This window comes from Heterodontus francisci, chromosome 18 (genome assembly GCF_036365525.1).
Source record: "Heterodontus francisci isolate sHetFra1 chromosome 18, sHetFra1.hap1, whole genome shotgun sequence".
Lineage (NCBI taxonomy): Eukaryota > Metazoa > Chordata > Chondrichthyes > Heterodontiformes > Heterodontidae > Heterodontus > Heterodontus francisci.
Window position 1 is genome coordinate 30,004,591 of NC_090388.1, and position 22,565 is coordinate 30,027,155.

General features: G+C 40.3%; 1 protein-coding gene across 2 annotated transcripts in view; it reads left to right on the forward strand.

Moving 5' to 3' along the window:
• tbc1d30 (TBC1 domain family, member 30) overlaps nt 1-22,565 on the forward strand; it is a 155,199-nt gene that overhangs the window by 33,722 nt on the left and 98,912 nt on the right. The window contains exons 2-3 of one of the 2 annotated variants that reach the window (XM_068050469.1): nt 12,890-13,734; nt 16,049-16,213. In XM_068050469.1, coding sequence (XP_067906570.1) covers nt 13,176-13,734; nt 16,049-16,213 — 724 coding nt within the window. In that variant the 5' untranslated portion in view covers nt 12,890-13,175. The remainder of the gene's footprint in view (nt 1-12,889; nt 13,735-16,048; nt 16,214-22,565) is intronic. The other variant, XM_068050470.1, reaches the window with a different exon arrangement.

Below are 22,565 nucleotides of genomic sequence, written 5' to 3' on the forward strand. Positions count from 1 at the left end.
TTCAGTGGGCCCCACATAATTGCAAATGATTTCACTCGTGGCAACTTAAAAACCCAGGAGTTTTTCTTGGAAGGAAGAAACGATGTAGACTACAAACTATTTTAACAGTTTTGTACGTATTTTTCTACAGTGAGATACAAAGAAAGGTTACATAGTAGCCCAAATACAACATTGCCATGCACCATAAACACCAATAGTTTATCCCTCGATTGTTTCTGTTAGTGTACAAAGTAACCTTTTTATTGTTGCTGTATGTCTGGTTGAATGGATTATGTAAATGAGGAGGCAGAAGGGAATAAGTATAATGGCCATCACGGAGATATGTACACCTGAGGGAGCCATTAGACCCTGAATGTCCCACTGTGAATCCAGGAATAACTTACCGGAAAAAGATAGGTCCCATTGAGTCCAGAATTTCCAGTTGGCCTTGAAAGGAGCAGTAACCCTGTGCACCCCTTACAAGCCCAGTAATGATAAAGATTTGGAGCTGGGGACCTCACGATGCTGGGTGTCCCTACTTCCATGGCTCAGATGGGACCCAGCATAACATTGGAGGTTGGTATAAAAACAGAAAATGATGGAAACATTCAGCAGGTGAAGCAGAATCTGTGGAGGGAGCACCGGAGTTAACATTGAAGGTCAATGACCTTTCATCAGAACTGCAGGTTGGTATGTTTCTCAGGTACATTAGTATGAGATGCACAGGTGTACGGAACCCACCAGATGGCTTCAGCAAGAGAAGCAACCTAGATCCCTGAAGAATCTTCCCTGGACCACTCTAGACTATCAACTATCTGTCAGTTTCAGAGTTGCATCAATTAGCAGCCCTTAGTGATGCAGGTGAAATGCATTTTGGCAGTTTATTCCAAAAAAATGGGAGACAAGAAAAATACCTTAAAAAAGAGTTTCTATCCTTAGAAAAAATTACTAGAGCTGAATTTGTGTTTTGAATAATGTGTCTGCACACTGTACTGCAATGTATTAAGGAAGGGGTGACTATGTTAGAACCATATTTACAGCACAGAATGAGGCCTGTCACACTCATGAGAAAAGCAGTGTTAAAAAATATAAAAAATAAGCTGATGAGTTATTAAAAAATTAGGACATCTATTTTTAAAATGACCAGTACATTTTTGCCTTCAGCAAGATGGAGGACACAGTCACAGGAGAAATACCATCTCCTGCACTAAAATACACGCTAAGAACCAAAACTCATGAACCCAATCTGCATTGAAATAAGGCAGCTCATCACACATGGATGTGAGCTATCTACAAAATGTCCTCAGTACCTTGCTCTGTGGCAGCGAGGCCTGGACAACGTGTGCCAGCCAAGAGCAACGTCTCAATTCATTCCATCTTCGCTGCCTCCGGAGAATACTTGGCATCAGGTGGCAGGACTGTATCTCCAACACAGAAGTCCTTGAAGCGGCCAACACCCCCAGCTTATACACACTACTGAGTCAGCGGCGCTTGAGATGGCTTGGCCATGTGAGCCGCATGGAAGATGGCAGGATCGCCAAAGACACATTGTACAGCGAGCTCGCCACTGGTATCAGACCCACGGGCCGTCCATGTCTCCGCTATAAAGACGTCTGCAAACGCGACATGAAATCCTGTGACATTGATCACAAGTCGTGGGAGTCAGTTGCCAGCATTCGCCAGAGCTGGCGGGCAGCCATAAAGACAGGGCTAAATTGTGGCGAGTCGAAGAGACTTAGTAGTTGGCAGGAAAAAAGACAGAGGCGCAAGGGGAGAGCCAACTGTGCAACAGCCCCGACAAACAAATTTCTCTGCAGCACCTGTGGAAGAGCCTGTCACTCCAGAATTGGCCTTTATAGCCACTCCAGGCGCTGCTTCACAAACCACTGACCACCTCCAGGCGCGTATCCATTGTCTCTCGAGATAAGGAGGCCCAAAAAGAAAAAAAAAGAAAGACAAAATGAGCTGAAACAAAGACATTCACAGACTCTCCATCTCCAGCTACACTTACTACATTAAAGTGTGAACATCCCTCAGCTTATCAAAATAGGCTGAAATCAGAAGCTATTGTATAGCTCCTCAGGAACCAAAAGCCTAAAGTCACATGGGAAAAACTAACACTTTATGAATTTACCTTTAAAGGTAATCTTTTTGGAGAACAAAGGGAGTCATCAAGTCATCAGAACATCAGGATCATCAGTCTGGGATCTCCAGCCACAGAGAGAACATCGATAGCCATTTTTAATTCCAGCAAAAGGCTGAGGGAGAGAGTGAGAGAGATCAATTCCAGCTAAGACATTTGAACCCTGCTGAGACGAGTTGGCAACCAACTGCCACAGAGAAGTAAGAGAGTGCCTTTTAAACAACTCTTGCACCTGTGAAAATTGAACTAAGATACCAGCACCATCTTTAAACTGAAGTGTTATCTGCCAGGAGACTTCAGCAACCCAGCAAGGGCAAGCTGACCAGCAAACAGGCTTACAACTTTAAAGCTTACTTTCTAAGAGGATCCCACAGATTTTTCCTGAAAATTGCAGACTTTACATCACAAACTCTTAATGCCTCTTACCCATTACCTCTGTCTAGCTTTTCTTGAGTGTGCATGAGAGTGTGAATGCGTGCGTGAGTAGTGTTGCGAACATTTTGGGTGATTATTGTTCAATAAATATTTAATCTTCTGTTTTAATCTCATGAGAAAACCTGTCACTGTCTGTTTATTTGACCAGCAAAACATTACCTGTTGTCAGTTAGGAGGTGATCAGTTTAAACCAGCCATGCCAATTCCCACCTGTCCATAACAGGCCAATTGGCCCATATGTCTGAGCAGGTTCTTTCCTGCAACAATTGAAAACTAATCACACTGCCTTGATGTCTCCCGATGGCCATGGATATTCATCTGCTTTAAATATTTATCCACTTTACCCCTTAAAAGATGCAATAGTGTCTGCTTCAACTTCCCCCTGTGGCAAAGTACTCCTTGGTCCAACAATGCTGTGCATAAATAAAATTATTCTAAACTATCTCCTCACTCTCTTAGTAACAATTTTAAATTAATGATCCCTCATCAGTGACTTCCCAACAAGAGGAAATAATCATTCTGTACTTGCCCTATGAAGCCTGCTAAAAATTAAAAACTGCTAATAGATCTCTTCTTAACCTTCTCTGCTTCAGTGCAAATTATCTCAAGTCTCTCTATATGACTATAGCTTTCCATCTCTGACATTATCCCAGTGAATCTATATTGTAAGTTCTCTATGATTTTAATGCATGTTCCAAAACTTGTACTGAAACTGGTATAATCATTATTTTCTACAAATTTATCATTTCCTCTTTACTATTGTATTCTGTGCCCCTTATTTTAAAACCCAAAATGTTTATGGCCCTTTATATGCCTTTTCCTACCCACACTCATACTTCAGGGAACTATATACTTAAACTACTAAGTCTCTCTGTTCATCCAAACCCTTCAAGGATTTTGCATTGAATGCATATGCATTTCCTTTGTATTTCCTCCTAAAATGTATTACCTCACACTTCTCTGCATTAAACTGCATTGGTCTGCCCGTTCTGCTAATGTGTCTATGTCTTTTGAGGTATTTTTCTGTCCAACTTGCTGTTTGCCAAATCTCATACTTTTGTGTCATTGTTGATTTTGATATATTTCAAAAGCAAAAGTGGACACAAAACTGACCCTTGACCATTTCCAACTCAAACAACACTCATTGGGCTGGATTTTAAGGAGCCCTCAATGTTGTGATCAGTGATGGGAGGGGGAGGTGTCTGAAGATGGCCCCGGATGAGGCCCGCCACGGAGCTCAATGCCGACAGGGCCCAGCCCAATTCTCCCAGTGGCGGCGAGGCATCATGTCTGCCTTCCCGCTGCTGGGTGATGTGATGATAATTTGAATATTTAAATCAATTAAAATAATTAACTAAACTTACGTCGTCTCCTGATGTCCCGCTATGATCTTCAGCCTGGTGGCCGGAATTCCTGCACCTTCAGATCCCTATCCGGGAAAACTAGACGCAACACTTGTGGTGAGCAGGAGGTAAGTTTCTCAGTGCAGGGGAAGGTATGGGGTCAAATTAATATCATGGTTGTAGGGGATGGTAGGAAGGGTTGTAGTTTAAGATTTGTGCAGTTTGTTGTGGGGGGGAAAGTCAGATGGTAAAGGTAAGTGGGGGGGGGGGAAGGGCAAATAATTAATTTAATTGTTATTGGGGTGGGAGAGGGGCAAAAGAGATGTATTTATTTAATTTCATTAAATATTTCTTTAAATATGCCGATAGGGCTAACAGCCTTTTAAAAATCGCATCAGCGCCTGCGCATAAGCAGCTGCCGCCATTGCCAGGGACGGACAGCCCGGCGCTTCTGCGTGATCAATGGGAGGGCGGCCCACCCCGACTATTTAAATGAGCTGCCGCACTTGGTATCGTGGTGGCTCTTTGGCATGCGACCCATTTTTTCGCCTGCCACCGAAATCAGCTGCGGGCTTATAAAATTCAGCCCGTTAAATCTAACCCTTTATTACCTGTCTGTCAATCAACCTTCTATCCACTTTGCTACATTCTTCTCATGCTGTATGTCAGAATTTTTGCAACAAGCTTCCTGTGAAATACCTTAATGAATGCTTTATACAGCCATGGTTGCATGCTAGTCAACTTAAGTCTTGCTAAATTATTTAGAAGCAGTTTGTTTTGCACAATTAAAATAAAAAGCAAATACAGCATATGCTGGAAATCTGAAATTAATGCAGAAAATTCTCGACATATACAGCAAGTCAGTTAAAGGAAAAATACAGATTATGATATTTTTGGTGTGTACCCTTCATCAGTTTGATTTTGTGGAGCAAATAAGTGATATCAGAGAGTCTCAGTACACTAGAGTAAATTTTTTAGCAAGAGTTGCATTTATGGATGACCTCAGTACATCCCAAAGCACTTTGCAGCCTGGGAGGGCAGATGGGGCCACAGTTTAATCTCTCTTTCAAAAAATGGCACTTCCCACAGTGCAGCATTCTCTCAGTACTGTACAGAAATGTCAGCCTTGATTTTCTGCGAGTGGAACTTGAACCCACAACCTTCTAACTAAGGTGAGATTGCAATATGGCTGGCACCAAAATCTATGTTCCCATTGATTTCCATGTATCTCAAAATTGTGACACTAACATATTTAAATATTCTGACTTGGGATCTATCCACTAATGAGGCACTAACTCTAAGGCCAATTCTTCTAAAACCTTTAGGCCCACAAAATTGAATCATGGAAAATAAACACATAAGAAATAATCACCTGGATTTTGAGGATTTGCACATGTGCTATAGTTTGACAGTCCTACCTTAAGATACTGTTTTATTGAAGATAGCAAATCAGTTTCATGTCATCAGTGCATATTCATGAAAATCAATTGAAGTGCATGACATGCCAATTTTGCAAAGTAAGCTATACCATCTGTTAAAAACTGTATCAGACAAACTAACCTGGTCCTACACTAATGTCACTAGGATCATACACAATCCCATTTCTGAACCTTAGGTAAGCTTTAGGTAAAAGATATAGTGTCAGATCAATTTGTGCACAAATAATGTCACCTTTACAAGTCTTTTAGAGAGTGAGCCTCGTCTTTGTCATAGGAACATAGGACTTAGGAGCAGGAATAGGCCATTTGGCCCCTGCTCCACCATTCAGTAAGATCATGACTGATCTGGTCGTGGTCTCAACTCTATCTTCCTGTCTTACCCCATTGTCTACTCCCTTGTCTATCAAAAAATCTATCTAACTCAGCCTTGAATAAATTCAATGACCCAGCCTCCACTGGTTTCTGGGGAAGAGAATGCCACAGACTAATGACCCTCTGAGAGAAAAAAAAATCTCCTCATCACTGTCTTAAAAGCGAGACCTCTTATTTTTAAACAGTGTTCCCTAGTTCTAGTCTCCCCACAAGAAGAAGCATCCTCCCAGTATCCACTCTATCAAGTCCCCTCAGGGTCTTATATGTTTCAGTAAGATTCGCTCTCATTCTTCTAAACTCCAATGGCTATAGGCATTGTCATGAGAGATCATCAACAACTAATATTTAAAGCACCTTTAAGGGACTAAAACCTTCAAAGTATAGTGATAGTGGTAATAATGGAAGTTAGCCTCCATGCCTATTGATGACAAGGAGCATCATGTAAACAGTAATAGGACAAGGTCAATGATGGAAATCAAGAGAACATCTGAAGGGTTCATCAGGGATGGGAGGAAAAATATTGAAAGATGGGGCTAACTGTAGTAAGAAAGATAGGACTGAAACCTAGCAAGGGCAATGCCATGCAAGTGGACCACAAGATGAGCAAAGTGGAGGAGAATGAAAAAGTTGACCATATCAAATACAACGGTCATGGTCACAAAGAATATAGTTCATGAATTAGACCAAGGTAGTTTTGGAGCTGTGGGTAAGGTGAAACAAGAGTAAAAATATTCAAACAGGAAAATAGGAACAGGAGTAGGCCATTCAGCCCATCGAGCCAACTCCACCATTCAATTAGATCATGGCTGATCATCTACCTCAACGCCACTTTCCCGTGCTATCGGCATTTCCCTTGATGTCATTAGTATCCAGCTATCTATTGATTTCAGTCTTGAACATGCTCAATGATTGAGCTTCTCTGGGATAGAGAATTCCAAAGATTCACCACCCTCTGAGTGAAGAAATTCCTCCTCATCTCAGTCTTAAATTGCTTACCCTTTATTTTGAGACTATGTTCCCTGGTTCTCACCAGCTAGGGGAAACATCCTAGCTACCTTGTCACATCCTGTAAGAATTATTTAAGTTTCAATGAGATCACCTCTCATCCTTTGAAACTCCAGAGAATACAGGTACAGTTTCCTCAATCTCTCCTCATAAGACAATCCCGCCATCCCAGGGACTAGTCTGGTGATCCTCTGTTGCACTCCCTCTATGGCAAGTATATACTTCCTTAGATGAGGTAACCAAAACTGTACACAATATTCCAGGTGCGATGAAGGCTCACCAAGGCTCTATACGATTGCAGCACAACTTCTTTCCTCCTGTACTCAAATCCCTGTGCAATGAAGACCAACATATCATTTGTCTTCCTAATTGCTTGCTGCACCTGCATAGTAGCTTTTTTTAAAGTTTTTTTTAGTTTAGTTTAGAGATACAGCACTGAAACAGGCCCTTCGGCCCACCAAGTCTGTGCCGACCATCAACCACCCATTTATACTAATCCTACACTAATTCCATATTCCTACCACATCCCCACCTGTCCCTATATTTCCCTACCACCCACCTATACTAGGGGCAATTGCTAATGGCCAATTTACCTATCAACCAGCAAGTCTTTGGCATGTGGGAGGAAACCGGAGCACCCGGAGGAAACCCACGCAGACACAGGGAGAACTTGCAAACTCCACACAGGCAGTACCCAGAATTGAATCCGGGTCACTGGAGCTGTGAGGCTGCGGTGCTCGCCACTGTGCCACCCTACTGCACCACTGTGCCACCCTACTGCGCCACTGTGCCACCCTACTGCGCCACTGTGCCACCCTACTGCACCAGTGACTCATGAACGAGGACACCCAGGTCTCTTCCCAGCCTCTCACCATTTAAGAAATCGTCCGAATTTCTGTTTTTCTATCAAAGTGGATAACTTCACACTTATTCACATTACATTCCATCTGCCATGTTCTTGCCCATTCACTTAGCCTGTCCAAATCCCCTTGAAGCCGCTTTGCATCCTCCTCTCAACTTACATTCCCACCTTGTTTTGGGTCATCAGCAAATTTGGAAATATGACATTTGATCTCCACATCCAAATCATTCATATAAATTGTGAACAGCTGTGGCCCCAGCAATGATCCTTGTAGTACCCCACTAGTAACAATAGCCTGCTATTCTAAGAATGACCCATTTATTCCTACTCTCTGTTTTCTGTCTGTTAATCAATTCTCAATCCAGACCAGTATATTACGCCCTATTCCATGTGCTCTAATTGTGTTCACTAATCTCCTGCGTGGGACCTTATCAAAAGCCTTGTGAGAATGAATAAGGGGATAGATGAGTGCAGAGCTGAATGGTATCAATATGTTCAAGACCTTAGATTGGAAAGAGAGATTAGAGATGTGGCAATAATTAGAGAGGGCAAATTAAACAAAAATTAGCTTTTTTGAGTAAGGAGATATGATAGACTGACTTGAGGGGTGAGAAAACAATATCTGAAGAGAGGAAGCAATTCATGATCTCAACAGACAATGGGTTAAGGAATGATAATTGCGTAGTCAGTAGTTGTGAGTTTTCAATTAAATCACTAGGTGGCAACAGAGACCAAGTACCCAATCTGTAATAATAAACACTGAGGCAATAGTCTGGTGGTTTTACTTTTTTTAAAAAATAAACAGTGCTACAGTCTTTCATTTGTATACTAATACCAGGAATTGGTCCTTGATTGGTGCTTGATCCCTGACCAGTCACTGGCTGGGTATTCATTTAATGGTTGCAGTCTTGCCTGTTGAATCAGAAGGTTGTGGGTTCAAGTGTCACACCAGAGACTTGAGCACATAATCTTGGCTGACACTTCATTGTGGCACTAAGGAAGAGATGCCATTTTTCAGATGAGATGTTAAACCAAGACCCCATTTGTCTTCTCAGGTGAATGTAAAAGATCCTAAGTCATTATTTGAACCTGAGCAGGGGAGTTCTCCTGGAGTCCGGGCCAATATTTATCTTTCAAATAAAGTTGAGAATGTAACAGATGTATCTCATTGCTGTTTGTGGGACCTTGCTGTGCACAAATTCACTGCCATGTGTCCCTATATTATACCAGTGACTATACTTCAAAAGTACTGCATTGCCCATAAAGTGCTTTGGAACTGAGATCTTGAAAGGTGCTGTAAAAATGTGTTCTTTCTTCCAATGAAATTACCTGCCATGAAGCATCTTTTCAGTATTATGAACTGTTTTCCCATATTTGTTATTGGTTTTCAACAATAACTTGTATTTATATTGCACTTTTAATGTAATAAAGTGTACACAAGGCATTTCAGAGGAGGATTATAATGCAAAATTTGACACCAAGCCACATAAGACAATATTAGGGCAGATGGCCAAAAGCTTGCTCAAAGAGTTAGGTTTTGAGAAGTGTTTTAAAGGAGGAAAGAGAGATAGAGAGGTGGAGAGGTTTACGGAGGGAATTCCAGAGCTTAGGGCCTTGGCAGCAGAAGGCATGGCCACCAATGGCGGAGTGATTAAAATTGAGCATACTGAAGAGGACAGAATTGGATGAACTCAGATATCTCGGTGGGCTGTGCTGTGGGGCTGGAGGAAATTATAGAGATGAGGAATGAGGCCATGCAGGGATTTGATAACAAGGATGAGAATTTTAAAATCAAGTCATTGCTTAACCAGAAGCCAGTGTAGATCAGCGAGCACAGGTGTGATGGGTTAACAGGACTTGGCGTGAGTAAGGACAAGACAGTAAAGTTTCAGATGACATCACGCTTATGCAAGGTAGAATGTGGGAATCATCCAAGAGTATTGGAATAGTTCTACATCAGTATGTTTCTTTCTACATCAGTATGTTTCTAGTCCAATGTGGAAGGAGGTATTGCTGGATCTGGTTCTGGGGAATGAGGTGGGTCAAGTGAAACAAGTGTCAGTAGCTGAACATTTAGGGGACAGTGACCGTAGTATCATAAGGTTTAGGTTAGCTATGGAAAAGGACAGGGAGCAATCCAGAGTAAAGATAATTAATTGGGGGAGGGCCAATTTCAATGGAGTGAGAGTGGATCTGGCCCAAGTAAATTAAAATCCAAGATTGGAAGGCAAAACTGTAACTAAACAATGGGCTGCTTTTAAAGAGGGGATAGTTCGGGTACAGTAAAGGTACATTCCCATGAGGGAGATAGGTGGGGCAAACAGATCCAGAGCTCCCTGAATGTTGAAAGAGATAGAGAATAGGATGAAGCAGAAAAAGGGTGCATTTGACAGATGTGAGGTGGATAATACAATTAAGAAACAGGCTGAATATACAAGGTTGAGAGGAAGTGAAAAAAACAAGTAAGAGAAGCAAAGAGAGAATATGAGAAGAGACTCGTGACTAACATAAAAAGGAATCTAAACATTTTCTATCGGCACATAAATAGTAAAAGGGTGGTAAAAGGAGAAGTGGGGCCGATTAGGGACCTAAAAGGGGATTTATGCATGGAGGCAGAAGGCATGGCTGAGGTATGAAATGAATACTTTGCATTTGTCTTTACCAAATAAGAAGATGCTGCCCAAGTTATGTTGAAAGAGGAAGTAGTTGAGACACTGGATGGGCTAAAAATTGAAAAATGGCCATAATCTTCTGATCCTCCTTAGATACAGGTGTGGTGCCAGAGGCCTGGAGAATTGCAAATGTTACATCCTTGTTCAAAAAAGGCCATAAGGGCAAGCCCAGCAACTACAAGTCAGTTTAACCTCGGTGGTGGGAAAGCTTTTAGAAATGATGATTAGGGACAAATTTAATAGTCACTTGGACAAATGTAAATTAGTTAAGGGAAGCCAGCATGGATTTGTTAAGCAAAAATTGTATTTAACTAACTTGCTTGAGTTTTTTGATGAGGTAACTAAGAGTGTTGATGAGAGTAATGTAGTTGACATGGTGGACATGGACTTCCAAAAGGCAGTTGATACAGTGCCACTAACAGGCTTGTCAGCAAAGTTGAAGCCCATGGGATTAAAGGGACAGTAGCAGCATGGATACAAAATTGGCTGCGTGACCAGAAATACAGAGTAGTTATGAACTGTTATATTTTGGGCTGGAGGAAGGTTTATAGTGGGAGTCCCCAGTAGTCGGTGTTAGGACACTGCTTTTCTTGATATATATATATTAATGACCTAGACTTGGGTGTATAGGGCACAAATTCAAAACTTGCGGATGACACAAAACTTGGAAGTATTGTGAACTGTGAGGAGCATAGTGATAAACTTCAAGAGGACATAGACAGGCTGGTGGAATGGGCTGACAAGTGGCAGATGAAATTCAATGCCAAAAACTGTGAAGTGATTCATTTTGGTAGGAAGAACAAGGAGAGGCAATATAAATTAAAGGGTACAATTCTAAAGGGGTGGGGAGTGGGGGTGCAGGAGCAGAGGGACCTGGGAATATGTGAACAATCATTGAAGGTTGCACAGCAGGTTGAGAAAGTGGTTAATGAAGCATATGGGACCCTGGGCTTTATAAATAGGGGCATAGAGTACAAAAACATGGAAGTTATTATAAACCTGTATAAAACACTGGTTCGGTCCATTTGTGGACATCACACTTTAGGAAGAATGTTAAGACATTGCAGGGAGTGCAGAAAAGATTCACAGGAATGAGGGACTTCAGATACGCGGGTACATTGGAGAAGCTGAGGCTGTTTTCCTTAGAGAAGAGAAAATTAAGAGGAGATTTAATAGAGATGTTCAAAATCATGAGGGGTCTGGATAGAGTAGATAGGGAGAAATTGTTTTCATTGGTGGAAGGATCCAGAACCAGAGGACACTGATTTAAGGTGATTGGCAAAAGAAGCAACAGCGATATGAGGAAAAACATTTTTACACAGTGAGTGGTTAGGATCTGGAATGCACTGCCTGAGAGTGTGGTGGAGGCAGATTCAAACGAGACCTGGATAAGAATCTGAATAAGAGAACTGGATAAGAATCTGAAGAGAAAAACTTTGCAGATATCGGGAAAAGGCAGAGAAGTCGGACTAGGTGATATGCTCTTGCAGATAGCTGGCACAGAAACTTTGGGCTGAATGGCCTCCTTCTGTGCTGCAACCGTTCTATGATAGTCAAGTCTAGAGGTAAGAAAGGCATGAATGAGGGTTTTAACAGCAGAGGAGCTGAGGTAGGGGCAAAGTTGGGTGATGTTATGGAGGTGGAAATAGGCGTTCTAAGCGATGGTGCGGATGTGTGGTCAAAAGCTCATCTCAGCATCAAACATGATACCAAGAATAAGTGGATTTGCTGATCCTTAACATGCAAATAGATAGCTTTTTATGTGTTAGGAAAGAAGCTAACCACTCAGACTTTCTCCTGACAATTATATGTGAGAATTTCAGCCAGGAAGGAACTATCTCCAATCTTAAAACGTCATGTCGACCGATTTCCTGAATAATATCTGAACAAACTTCTAATGTGCAAAAGCAAGGAAGAGATAACATCTTATTGCGTACTTAAGTGCAACACACCCAAACAACAGACCATTTCCCATAAATCATAGGCGGAAAGCTAGTGCAAGGAACTCACAATAGTCGCTCAGCATCAATAAACAGACTGAGTGCTGATTTCATGCACCAGCACAACATCACGTACGATATATTGAGTGGTTTCATTAATATTCTGAAAGCCACTTACTTGGACCAAAGTCAGCTTCTCCCGCTTACAAATTAACACATCGTTTATTTGCCAATTTTAAGTGTAACTAGATAAGATTGGAATCAAACAGCTTGTCTCTTGAAGAGCCTTTGTTTGTAATTGTAATCTTAACTGGGCTGTTCAGAAAACTTCTTTTAAATTATGGATTTCATTTTTAAAAATAACCATACAAATGTCAGCGCGAGATAGTAATGTCGATGCCTTCTGATTTATCTAATATGAATATATAGATATGTATCTACCATTTGAATGGTTTTAATTATGTATTGATCATATATTAATGAATAAAATTACGTTTAATTTTTAGGATTGTTATTCAAATTTACACTTAGAACAAGCTTTCTGAAAAATCGCTCTTGATCGAACACAAAGTATTTTGCTCTTGAATTTATTTAATTACCGCCATGTATTTTTTTATATTATATTCTGGTCTTGGTAAGTTTTATCTGCAGTTGACTGCAAACCATAACACGAAATTTACCTGGAGCAAATTGTAACAGACAGAATGTGCCATGGGTGTCGTGGGGAAGCTGGACGTCCATGATTTCAACAAAGATACCATCAACACAATGTACTTTAAGATATGTTTAAAAAGGCCATATTAAACAAAGTATTCTTGCTGAAATCACAAAAAATATAATGTGAGCCAGGAACAAAAGGCTAAATCGAGGGCGCGCTGAGACTACCTCCCCAGACTGTGCAATGGTGAGGACCCGGAACTAGCTCCCGATCTACCTGGTCAGGAGTTGGGAAGTTTGTAGCAGATCAGCAGCGAGTGGCGTAGGAATGGCTGCTTCTATTCGTATCTCGCAAAATGAACTCTCTGAAGTCGATATCTCTAATGGAAATTGTTCAGAAGAAGAGAATGGCACCTTCGTGAACTCTGTCTGCAGTAGCTCGGACGGGCGGTCCGGCTTGCAGCAGTGGATGCACATTGTCGATTCCCAGAGAATAACCCAAGGCCCCTTTCTGTCGAAGGACAGCGGAAACATTCCACCATCGCCTGTGTCATCCTCAACTTTAATGCCAACGCAGCACTGGTCGAAAGTGGCGATCGGCACGGAAAAAGCGACGGGATCCCACATTGACAATCGGGGCAGAGAACGCCAGTCTGGAATGGAAAGTATCGCTTGTAGGCGAACTTCTTCCATAGTGGACTGTCTGTTGACCGAACTCTATGACTCTTGCACGTACAGCAGTCGAGGCATTGACAGTGTGGATAGTTCAACGGAGACCTCCAGTTCCGATGCTTTTCTGGGAAGGAGTAATTCTGGATCTATGTTCCTGCAGGAATTTCAGGAACAATACACTATAAAACATCAGATGCAGTACCTGGCACAAAAAGGTATTTTTTTAACGAAATTCTTTTTGATCTCTGTAGACATCGTTCCCCGAACAAAACGTGTCCTTAGTTCCGACTGCATTATGCTACCAGTTTGAGTTCGGCAAAGTGCCAATGCAAAGTGGCAATATCAATCTGAAGACGACTGAAACAAATAGCTTTCAGTGGCTTTGAATTTCCAAAGAGTGGAGTGTAGATCCAGCTCATGTTAGGGACCCATTTTCACTGTTAATTCATTAATCCAAAAATAGTACCTGGGGACAAGTTGTTCTAAGTTAAGCAAGTAAGCTGCAAAATATTGTCAGGAAAATTATAGGCGTCAAAGAAAAATGTACATGACAATTGATAGCCAACCTAGCCTTCCAAACCAGTGTGACTGAAATAAAGTGGTCCGGAAGAGGCCATGGGTGCTTTGAGGCGTATGTTAGATTTTGGCCGACTAATATGTTAATGATGTAGACCAGCTCCTGGATCACCGGAGCTCATTGCAGTGGAAAAAATGCAAGTGCAAGCGTTTATATTTAACTTTGTTGCCATAGATAGTAAAGGGGGAAGACTAAACATAAAGGTCATCTTGTCTAGTTTGATGTGTTCTTAAACAGCGGTGTGCATATATGCGAATGATCGAATCCTTCTATGCCATTAATGTCAGGAACTGAACCAAATTGATACAGCACTTGACTAAGCAGCAGTGAGCTCACGGGTAATTTGTGGACCTTGAGGGTAAACTTAATGTCTATTCAGACATATGGGACTTCGGTGGACACGATTGAGAGATAACGTATGACACAGCCGTAAAATGTTACTCTAATGGGTCCACATTAAAACTCAAGATATTGCGCCTTACATCTGATTGTCAAATCTCTGTGTTAAATGACACCACGCGAGTTGAAAAGACAATGGAAATGGGAGCATGACAGATTGAGATTCTGGTCTTGATAGTGAGATAGTCAATTGAGATCAGAACATTTGTCACTAACATTTGAAAGTGTGCTACAGGATTTAGTCCCATCTCGTAAACGTTATGTATCTGTAATAACAATTTCCCTCAATCAAAAGGTCAGAAGTGGGAATGTTTGCTGATGATAGCACAATGTTCAGTACCATTCGCAACTCCTCAGGTACTGAAGCAGTCCATGTCCATTTGCAATGAGACCTGGACAACATTCAGGTTTGGGCTGATATGTGGCAAATAATATTTGTGCCACACAAGTGCCAGGCAATGACCAACTCCAACAAAAGAGAATCTAACCATCTCCCCTTGACATTCAATGGTATTACTATCACTGAATCCCACATTATCAACATCCTGGGGGTTATCATTGACCAGAAACTGAACTGGTCTGCGGCGACAAGAGCAGGTCAGAGATGAAGAATGTTGAAGTGAGTAGCTCACCTCCTGACTCCCCAAAGCCTGTCCAACATCTACAAGGCACAAGTCAGGAGTGTGATGTAATACTCCCAACTTGCCTGAATGAGTGTAGCTCCAACAGCACTCAAGAAGCTTGACACCATCCAGGACATAGCAGTCTGCTTGCTTGGCACCCCATCCACAAACTTAAACATGTACTCCCTCTGCCACCAATGCACAGTGGCAGTAACGTGCACTAGATACAAGATGCAATGCAGCAACTCACCAAGGCTCTTTCAACAGGACCTTCCAAATCCGCAACCTCTACCAGCTCGAAGGACAAGGGCAGCAGTTGCATGGGAACACCACCACCTGCAAATTCCCCTCCAAGCCACACACCATTGCCTTTCCTTCACTGTCACTGGGTCAAAATCCTGGAACTCCCTTCCTAACAGCACTGTGGGAGTACCAGCACCAGATGGACTGCAGCGGTCCAAGAAGGCAGCTCACCATAACCTTCTCAAGGGCAATTAGGGATAGGCAACAAATGCAGCCTTGCCAGCTTTGCCCACATCCCATATAAGAATTAGAATTGAGTACGGTTCTTAGCAATAATTTAAGTTCGTGATTTGACTTGATTCATGTCACGAGATGTCTCTGATTTCACAGTGCACATGTCAAGAAATACATCACCTGGTGTCATCTCTTTATCAAGTACTTCAGTGACAAATACATGAAGGAGGGTCTTCCACACTGAAGAGCGTAACATTTGGCAATTTCAAATAAAATCTGAAACATGAGCTATTTTACTAGATGTAACTAGATAATATTGAAATAAAGAATTCTCAGCAAAATTAGTGGAACACAAAATTCAAGGGATATGGAAACAACTTATTACCAGTAATTATTGCAGTAATTAAAATTATCTTGACATCATCCTTACAAATTTAATTTTCTTGTTAACAGATATAGATGAGCTAAAGCGAATTGAAGAAGAGCTAAAATATAGAATTGCTGTGCAGTCTGCAAAGCTGGTTCGTCAGTTAAGGAGAAAAGACAATCTTTCACATAAACTACAGAAGAACAGCGATATTGTGACAGCATGTTTGCAAGCAGTTTCACAGAAAAGGCGTAAGTATATTTTTAAAATATGGATCACACCATTTCCTCTTGCTGAATGTTATATAATATTTACATTTATATAGCACCTTATCACTCAATATTTTAGAATTGTCACACAATAGATAACTTTTGGAGTGCATTAATTTGCTAGGTAGGCAAATATACGCATGGTTTGATATTTGCATGTCTTTTCATATTACTGTCGGACTTAATGGGATTGGTTTATAACCTCAGTAGTACATGACCTGCCTTTATATAATTTATATACCATCGAGCTACTGGTTGAACAAATCAGTTAGACTACTTACTTTAAATTTACAAAATATACTTAATCATGTTTGCCTTTTGATAATTTAGAATTCTGGGGAAATCTTTACATCAGGTTTCTTTATTTTAAGTATAACCTTTATCAAATGGACCAGTAAATTAAGTAGTGGTGTTTGTATAGGAGTGCTAGACTGATGGTAACAGCTATTAACTGGAAGAGGGGAAAAAATGGCTGAATGAAACTGGATCATGCTCTGGCAGGCAATTTTACTGCAACAAATGGAAATGTCACAAAATGAGAACAGTGGTTTGATAGTTGTACTTTTGAAGAGCAATTTTTATGCTTTGATTTCAGTCAGTTTTAGAGAAATATTGAGATTTATGCTTTCTATGCTTACTTTAATTATATGTCTTTTAATATGCTACTTTCAAAAGGTTTTATTTTGGGTCTTTCCTTATTATGGTTACATTAACACCATAAGAATTTTCCATAACAATTTGTAAACATGTAAACATTATAATTTGTAGCATCTAATAAATGGAAAGCATTACATCTTGCTGTTGAACAAATGTTGAGAATTCTGATAATTCCCTTCAGCAGCAGAATTACTGAAAGGCTTTATTTAAAAAAAATACAATTTTCCAGGTATAAATTGCTGTTCAAGCAGACTGAAGTCATGATTCTAATTACGTTTGTCATGTTAATTGTGGAATTAAGTCAATGCAAAGTGAACATGTTTCTGGTAATTATATGCAATGCACAAATTTGCAAAACTGAAAATGTTTTAGGCTGCCGCATATTGAATATGAGTAACTGTATCTATAGAAACATTAAAATATGGTAATTTTTTTCTTTTTTGAAAGCACTTTCTTTTGTTGCTCTCCTCTCCTCCCCATATTCTCCATTTTCTTACTTCTCTGAAGGTAGTTGCTCAGGTAGAATTCCATTGGTGTCTGAAGCCCTCTGGTTTCTTTCCCATTCAGCCATTTTCATGTATGGGTTGAGTGATTGCTGGTATGCTTCACCTGTGGGCCGCCACAGCCAAGACCAATCTAATCTTCATTTACTCACTTTCCAGCAGAAATTACTGGATACCATTTGCAAGTGGATTCTGGCTGTTCTTTCTGTCCTTGAGCCAAATGATGCTCAGGTCAATTGATGTGCCCTAATTGCCATACAAGCTGAGATTGGTTAACACAGACCAACAATTGAAACTGATAGATTTCTTGTCTGGTAGGATTCAGTAGCACACCAAATTGTATTATTATTATGTCATTGTGATATTTTCCATTACTGATTAAATAAGGAGGAAAATATTGATCGCCCGTTGTGTCAAAAGTTGTTAAAATCAATGTATATGGTCTTTTACATTCAGTATTCTATGGAGAATTGGTTAGGAGCATCCTAACTTCAATACAATACTTGGCTGGATTTTAAGGAGCCCTTGACGTTGGGATCTGTGGTGGGGGTGGGGGTGTGCCTGAAGATGGCCCCGGATGAGAACCGCCACGGACCTCGACACCGGCAGGGCCCGATATTATCGGTGGCGGCAAGACCACTGGACAATGGGACCGCAATATAAATATTTAAATAAATTAAATACCTGAATTAATTACTCTCCTGTCTCCTCTGGATGTCCCTCTGCGATCTTCGGCCAGGTGGCCAGCACTCCCGCGCCTTCAGATCCCCGTCTGGGGAAACGAGACGCAACACTGGAGGGGAGAGGGGAGGAGGTAAGTTTCTCAGTGCGGGGGTTTGGGGGTGGGTGGGGAACAGGGTCAAATTAACATCATGGGTGTAGGGGATGGTGGGAAGGGTTATAGTTTAAAGTTTGTGCATTTTGGGGGGGGGGGGTGGTGGTAAGGTCAGATGGTAAAGGTAAGTGTTTTGGGGGTGAAGGGCAAATAATTAATTTAATTGTTATGGGGGGACTGGGAGAGGAGCAAAAGATATGTATATTTCAATAAATCGTTCTTTAAATATTTAAATATGCTGGTAGGGCTAACAGCCCTTTAAAATGGCGTCAGTGCCTGTGCACAGGCGGCTGGCGCCATTGTCGGGGGTGGACAGCCCACTCCCTCCTAGTGATAGGTGGGGTGGCGGGTGCGGTGGCCCACCCCGGCTATTTAAGTGACCACGCTTGGACTCGCAATGGCTCTTTGGCGTGTGGCTGGCGTGGGTAGGCTGCCATTTTTTTCGTATTTTACTTTATATACTTATAAAATTCAGCCCACTATGTTTATACTGTGACTGATTTGGAAGTCAAATCTCTAGCTTAAATGCTGTGGAATGAAGAAACTTACAATTGATTTTTGAATCAATGTACACAGCTCTCCTTGTTTTACAACTTCTCATTTACAGTTCAATTAGCTATCATCCTGTAGCTAAAACGCTGCATCAAATTTATAAGCATTATAAGCTGATGGTCTGGTCCATAGGAAAGTACATGACACGAAAGCAACAGCCTCATCTTTTACAAACTGGAGCCAGTTGATATAATGTTGAGTTACAGGTTAAACAGATCAGTGATTGGGGTAGCAGGTTCAGTTCTGATATACCTTATTCAGAGGGGATCCAAATGAGGCTTTGAAAATGCAGTTTAAAAAATGGTAGTTCTTTTTTGTTGTTCATTCGTGGGATGTGGGCATCGCTGACAAGGCCAGTATTTATTGCCCATTCCTAATTGCCCTTGAGAAGGTGGTGGTGAGCTGCCTTTTTGAACTGCTGCAGTCCATGTTGAGTAGGTATACCACAGTGCTGTAGGTAGGAAGTTCCAGGATTCAAAATACTTAACAGTTGTATAATGCTGAAGTATAAAGTTTAATATTTATTTGTTATGATCAAAGAACGATCAACCACTTTATTCTGTTCCCAAGATTACATTTAATAGTAATAGTGAGTCAGAATAATGAAAATGCACATCTCATGCTTTTAGTTTGGGGCATATTTCCTCAGTTAATATTTTAATTATCTGTTTTGTTAACATGCAGCCTGGCTATGCTCTGTGCTAAGGTAAATATGATAAACTTTGTATTTTATTCACACTGATAGCATGTAAGTTTGAATTTTAATTTTTTGAGATCAACAATTAATTGATCTTTTTCCGTCTTGGCAACGAACAGGTTTTTAACCAATTTATTTGCGCATGCATTAATGTGATTGTTCATATTTATAAATTTTATGCATCATTGCAGATACACTAAAAGTGTAAGCAAATCAGTATTTAATGGCTGAATTGTGCATACAATATTGTACATTACTACTGAGAAACTCTGATTTAATTACTCTCTTGTAAAACTTGCTTTCTTTCATTTTTCAATACCATTTCCTTCTCATATCTTATATAATGGATTTGAGGCGTTTCATTATTATATCTATCTTCCTTCTGTAACATTGCAATACAAAATCTGCTGTTTGTTCATTCTATAATTGACATTTGTAGGCCTTTTTGAAGATTTTTTCCAAGCTTTGTACGATATTGCACAGCCTATTGCTCTGGCTGATTATAACACAAACTGTAAATGGGTCCTTTCATTCAAAATATTAAGGCTCCTTACAAAGTACATTGTGTAAATAATCATGTTTTGGAGACATAAGGTTGTTTATTAAAAACATTTCTTGTGTTCGGACAAATGCATAGCTTGTGTAATGTAGCATTGGAAGGCTTTGTAATAGGACTTTTTTTCACTGATTCCAGTACCTACTTCAGCACTAAGAGTGTTCAATTTTGTATATATTTAAGATATAGGAAGCCAGCTGGCATTAGAGAGCGCCTGTTTTACTACTGTTTTTGCCAGTAGTCACCAGACTGGAATAGGTGCAGCAACATTTAGGATTATGCAGTGTCACTATCAGTTTAACTGAATGTATACTAAACTTTGTGATACTTACAAACCTCTGACTGGGCAGCAAGAGTATCTAATTCACATTTTCTAATACTAAAAATATTTTCTAACCATCCATCTGATAACTTCGATTACATAGATCCTTTGATCTTTGAGTTAATTTGAGCAGGTTAAATATTTGTAATCTGCAAAGAAACACTCGAAATTGCAGTGGCAGAAACTAACTTGTTTATTGCCAAACCCTCTAGAATATTCCCATCAAGGAATAACAAAAGCAGTACAAGAGAGACCTTGGAATGGAATTGCTACAATGTGCTTACTTTTATCAGGGGACCATCTAGTGTTCAATTAACAATGTGCAAGTCCCATACATGTCAGTATTAGCCAAATATTCAAATTCTCTGCAGAGCAAACAATCATATAAACATTTTGAAAATAAGTTTATGAAAGATTGTTGAAAGGATGGTGCTCAATGAATTCTTCAGTTTGAAACTAGATATTCCAGAATGACTACCAGTCCATGATTCTATAATAATCTTTGGCAGTTCTAGTTCCTGCTCAGTATAATGTTCAATCTAACTGCCCATGCACAGTTACAGATATCATTGGTGATGGTGATAGTAATGTAGTTGATAGTACACATTTAGACTTGAGGATATACTTTTTAAAATCCCTCACAGGAGTTCATGGGATAAAAATGGGAAGGTGAAATGGCCAGACGGTAGGAGGAAAATTGTAAATATTTGACTAATTGTAGTAGTTCCAATTGGGGAATTGCAACAAGTGGAATAAACCCAAAGATTGGCCATGGAACCTTTGCCATTTACAACAATTGTCAATGTATTGTAAATCAAATGTTTACATTTTCAGCTGTGGAGAAAGGAGAGACATAAAGGTTAACTATTTTTCAGTTATTCCCAGCCAGGTCAGTAACAGATGGCAATTGCTATTTAGAAATGTAGTGAATTTTGTTGCTAAAACAGGAAATGATTATTATATAAAATAATGAGTATATAATTAATTAAAGTAGAAAATATTAATCAGATGAAAAATATTCCAATGTAAGCATGAAGCCAAACATTGCATTTATTTGGATCCTGTTACTGTCCTTGAAATATCTCAATGCACTTCACACAGAAGAGGCCATTTTGACTTTTTGCAATAGTGTAAAACAGGTGATCGCAAATTGACAGCCTGATTACATTTCCCAATTTTTATTTCCTTTGACTTTAATGGAAACAAAAATCAAGCGAGGTGTTTAACCAGTGGTCAAGCTGATCATTGTGCAAGGAAAACTATCATTCAAAGTTAAAATTACCCCCAATGATGTTTAGAGTGCATTGACTTCATTGTTCCAGTCAAGTGAGGAGGGGTCGAAGGACTTCCCTCTGTTCCCTCTCCTTGTTTGACCACAACAGGTTTAATTCTTTCTTAAAGTGGATGTACTGGCTAATTCAGTAGGTGTTTGATTACTTACTTGCTATGATCATAACAAAAAACCAATTAGACAGGTTTTCTTGAGTTTAACAAAGAAAGAGGTTAACTTTATTGTACCTAAAACGAACTAATGAAAATAATAAACTATGCGCAACTTTCACTCTCACACACACACAAATAGGTTACAGGGTGGGGAAAAGTAGATTGGTTGAGTTAGAGTCCATAGGAAAAAAAGGGGTATACAGTCTGTGGGGGTTAGTGATTCAGCTGGCTTCTAGCTGAATTTCGTGGTCCTGAGGCTTTTAGTTTGAAGAGGTAGATGATTGGTTTGATGGGTCTCTTGGAGACAGGGATATGGATGATTTCCTCCAACGGTGTTTCTGATTGTAGCCCGAGTATGCAAAGGTGGTCAGTCAACAAGCAGGATTTGAAGCTTGTAAGCTAAAATGGAGAGCAAGAGAGAGGGACCCCCACTTAGGTCTGCATGTGTCAGAGTTCAGAAGTTTCTTCTTTTTGGTTGTAGAGAAACACAAGCTTAAAACCACAGATGGGAAGGGGCTTGTCACATGACAGACACTCAGTGATTCAAACATAGCAGTTAGCAGTATTTCTTCATGCTAAACAAAAAAGAACAAGCAGTTCCCTTACACAAACAAAAAGTTCTGGAAATACTCAGCAGGTCTGGCAGCATCTATGGAGAGAGAAGCAAAGTTGACATTTCAGGGCTGTGAAAGCATTGAAGGTGAACGAGGTAAAAGAGACAAACGAAAATCATGTCGGAGTGAAGAGTAGTACTTCTTCAAGAAGGGAA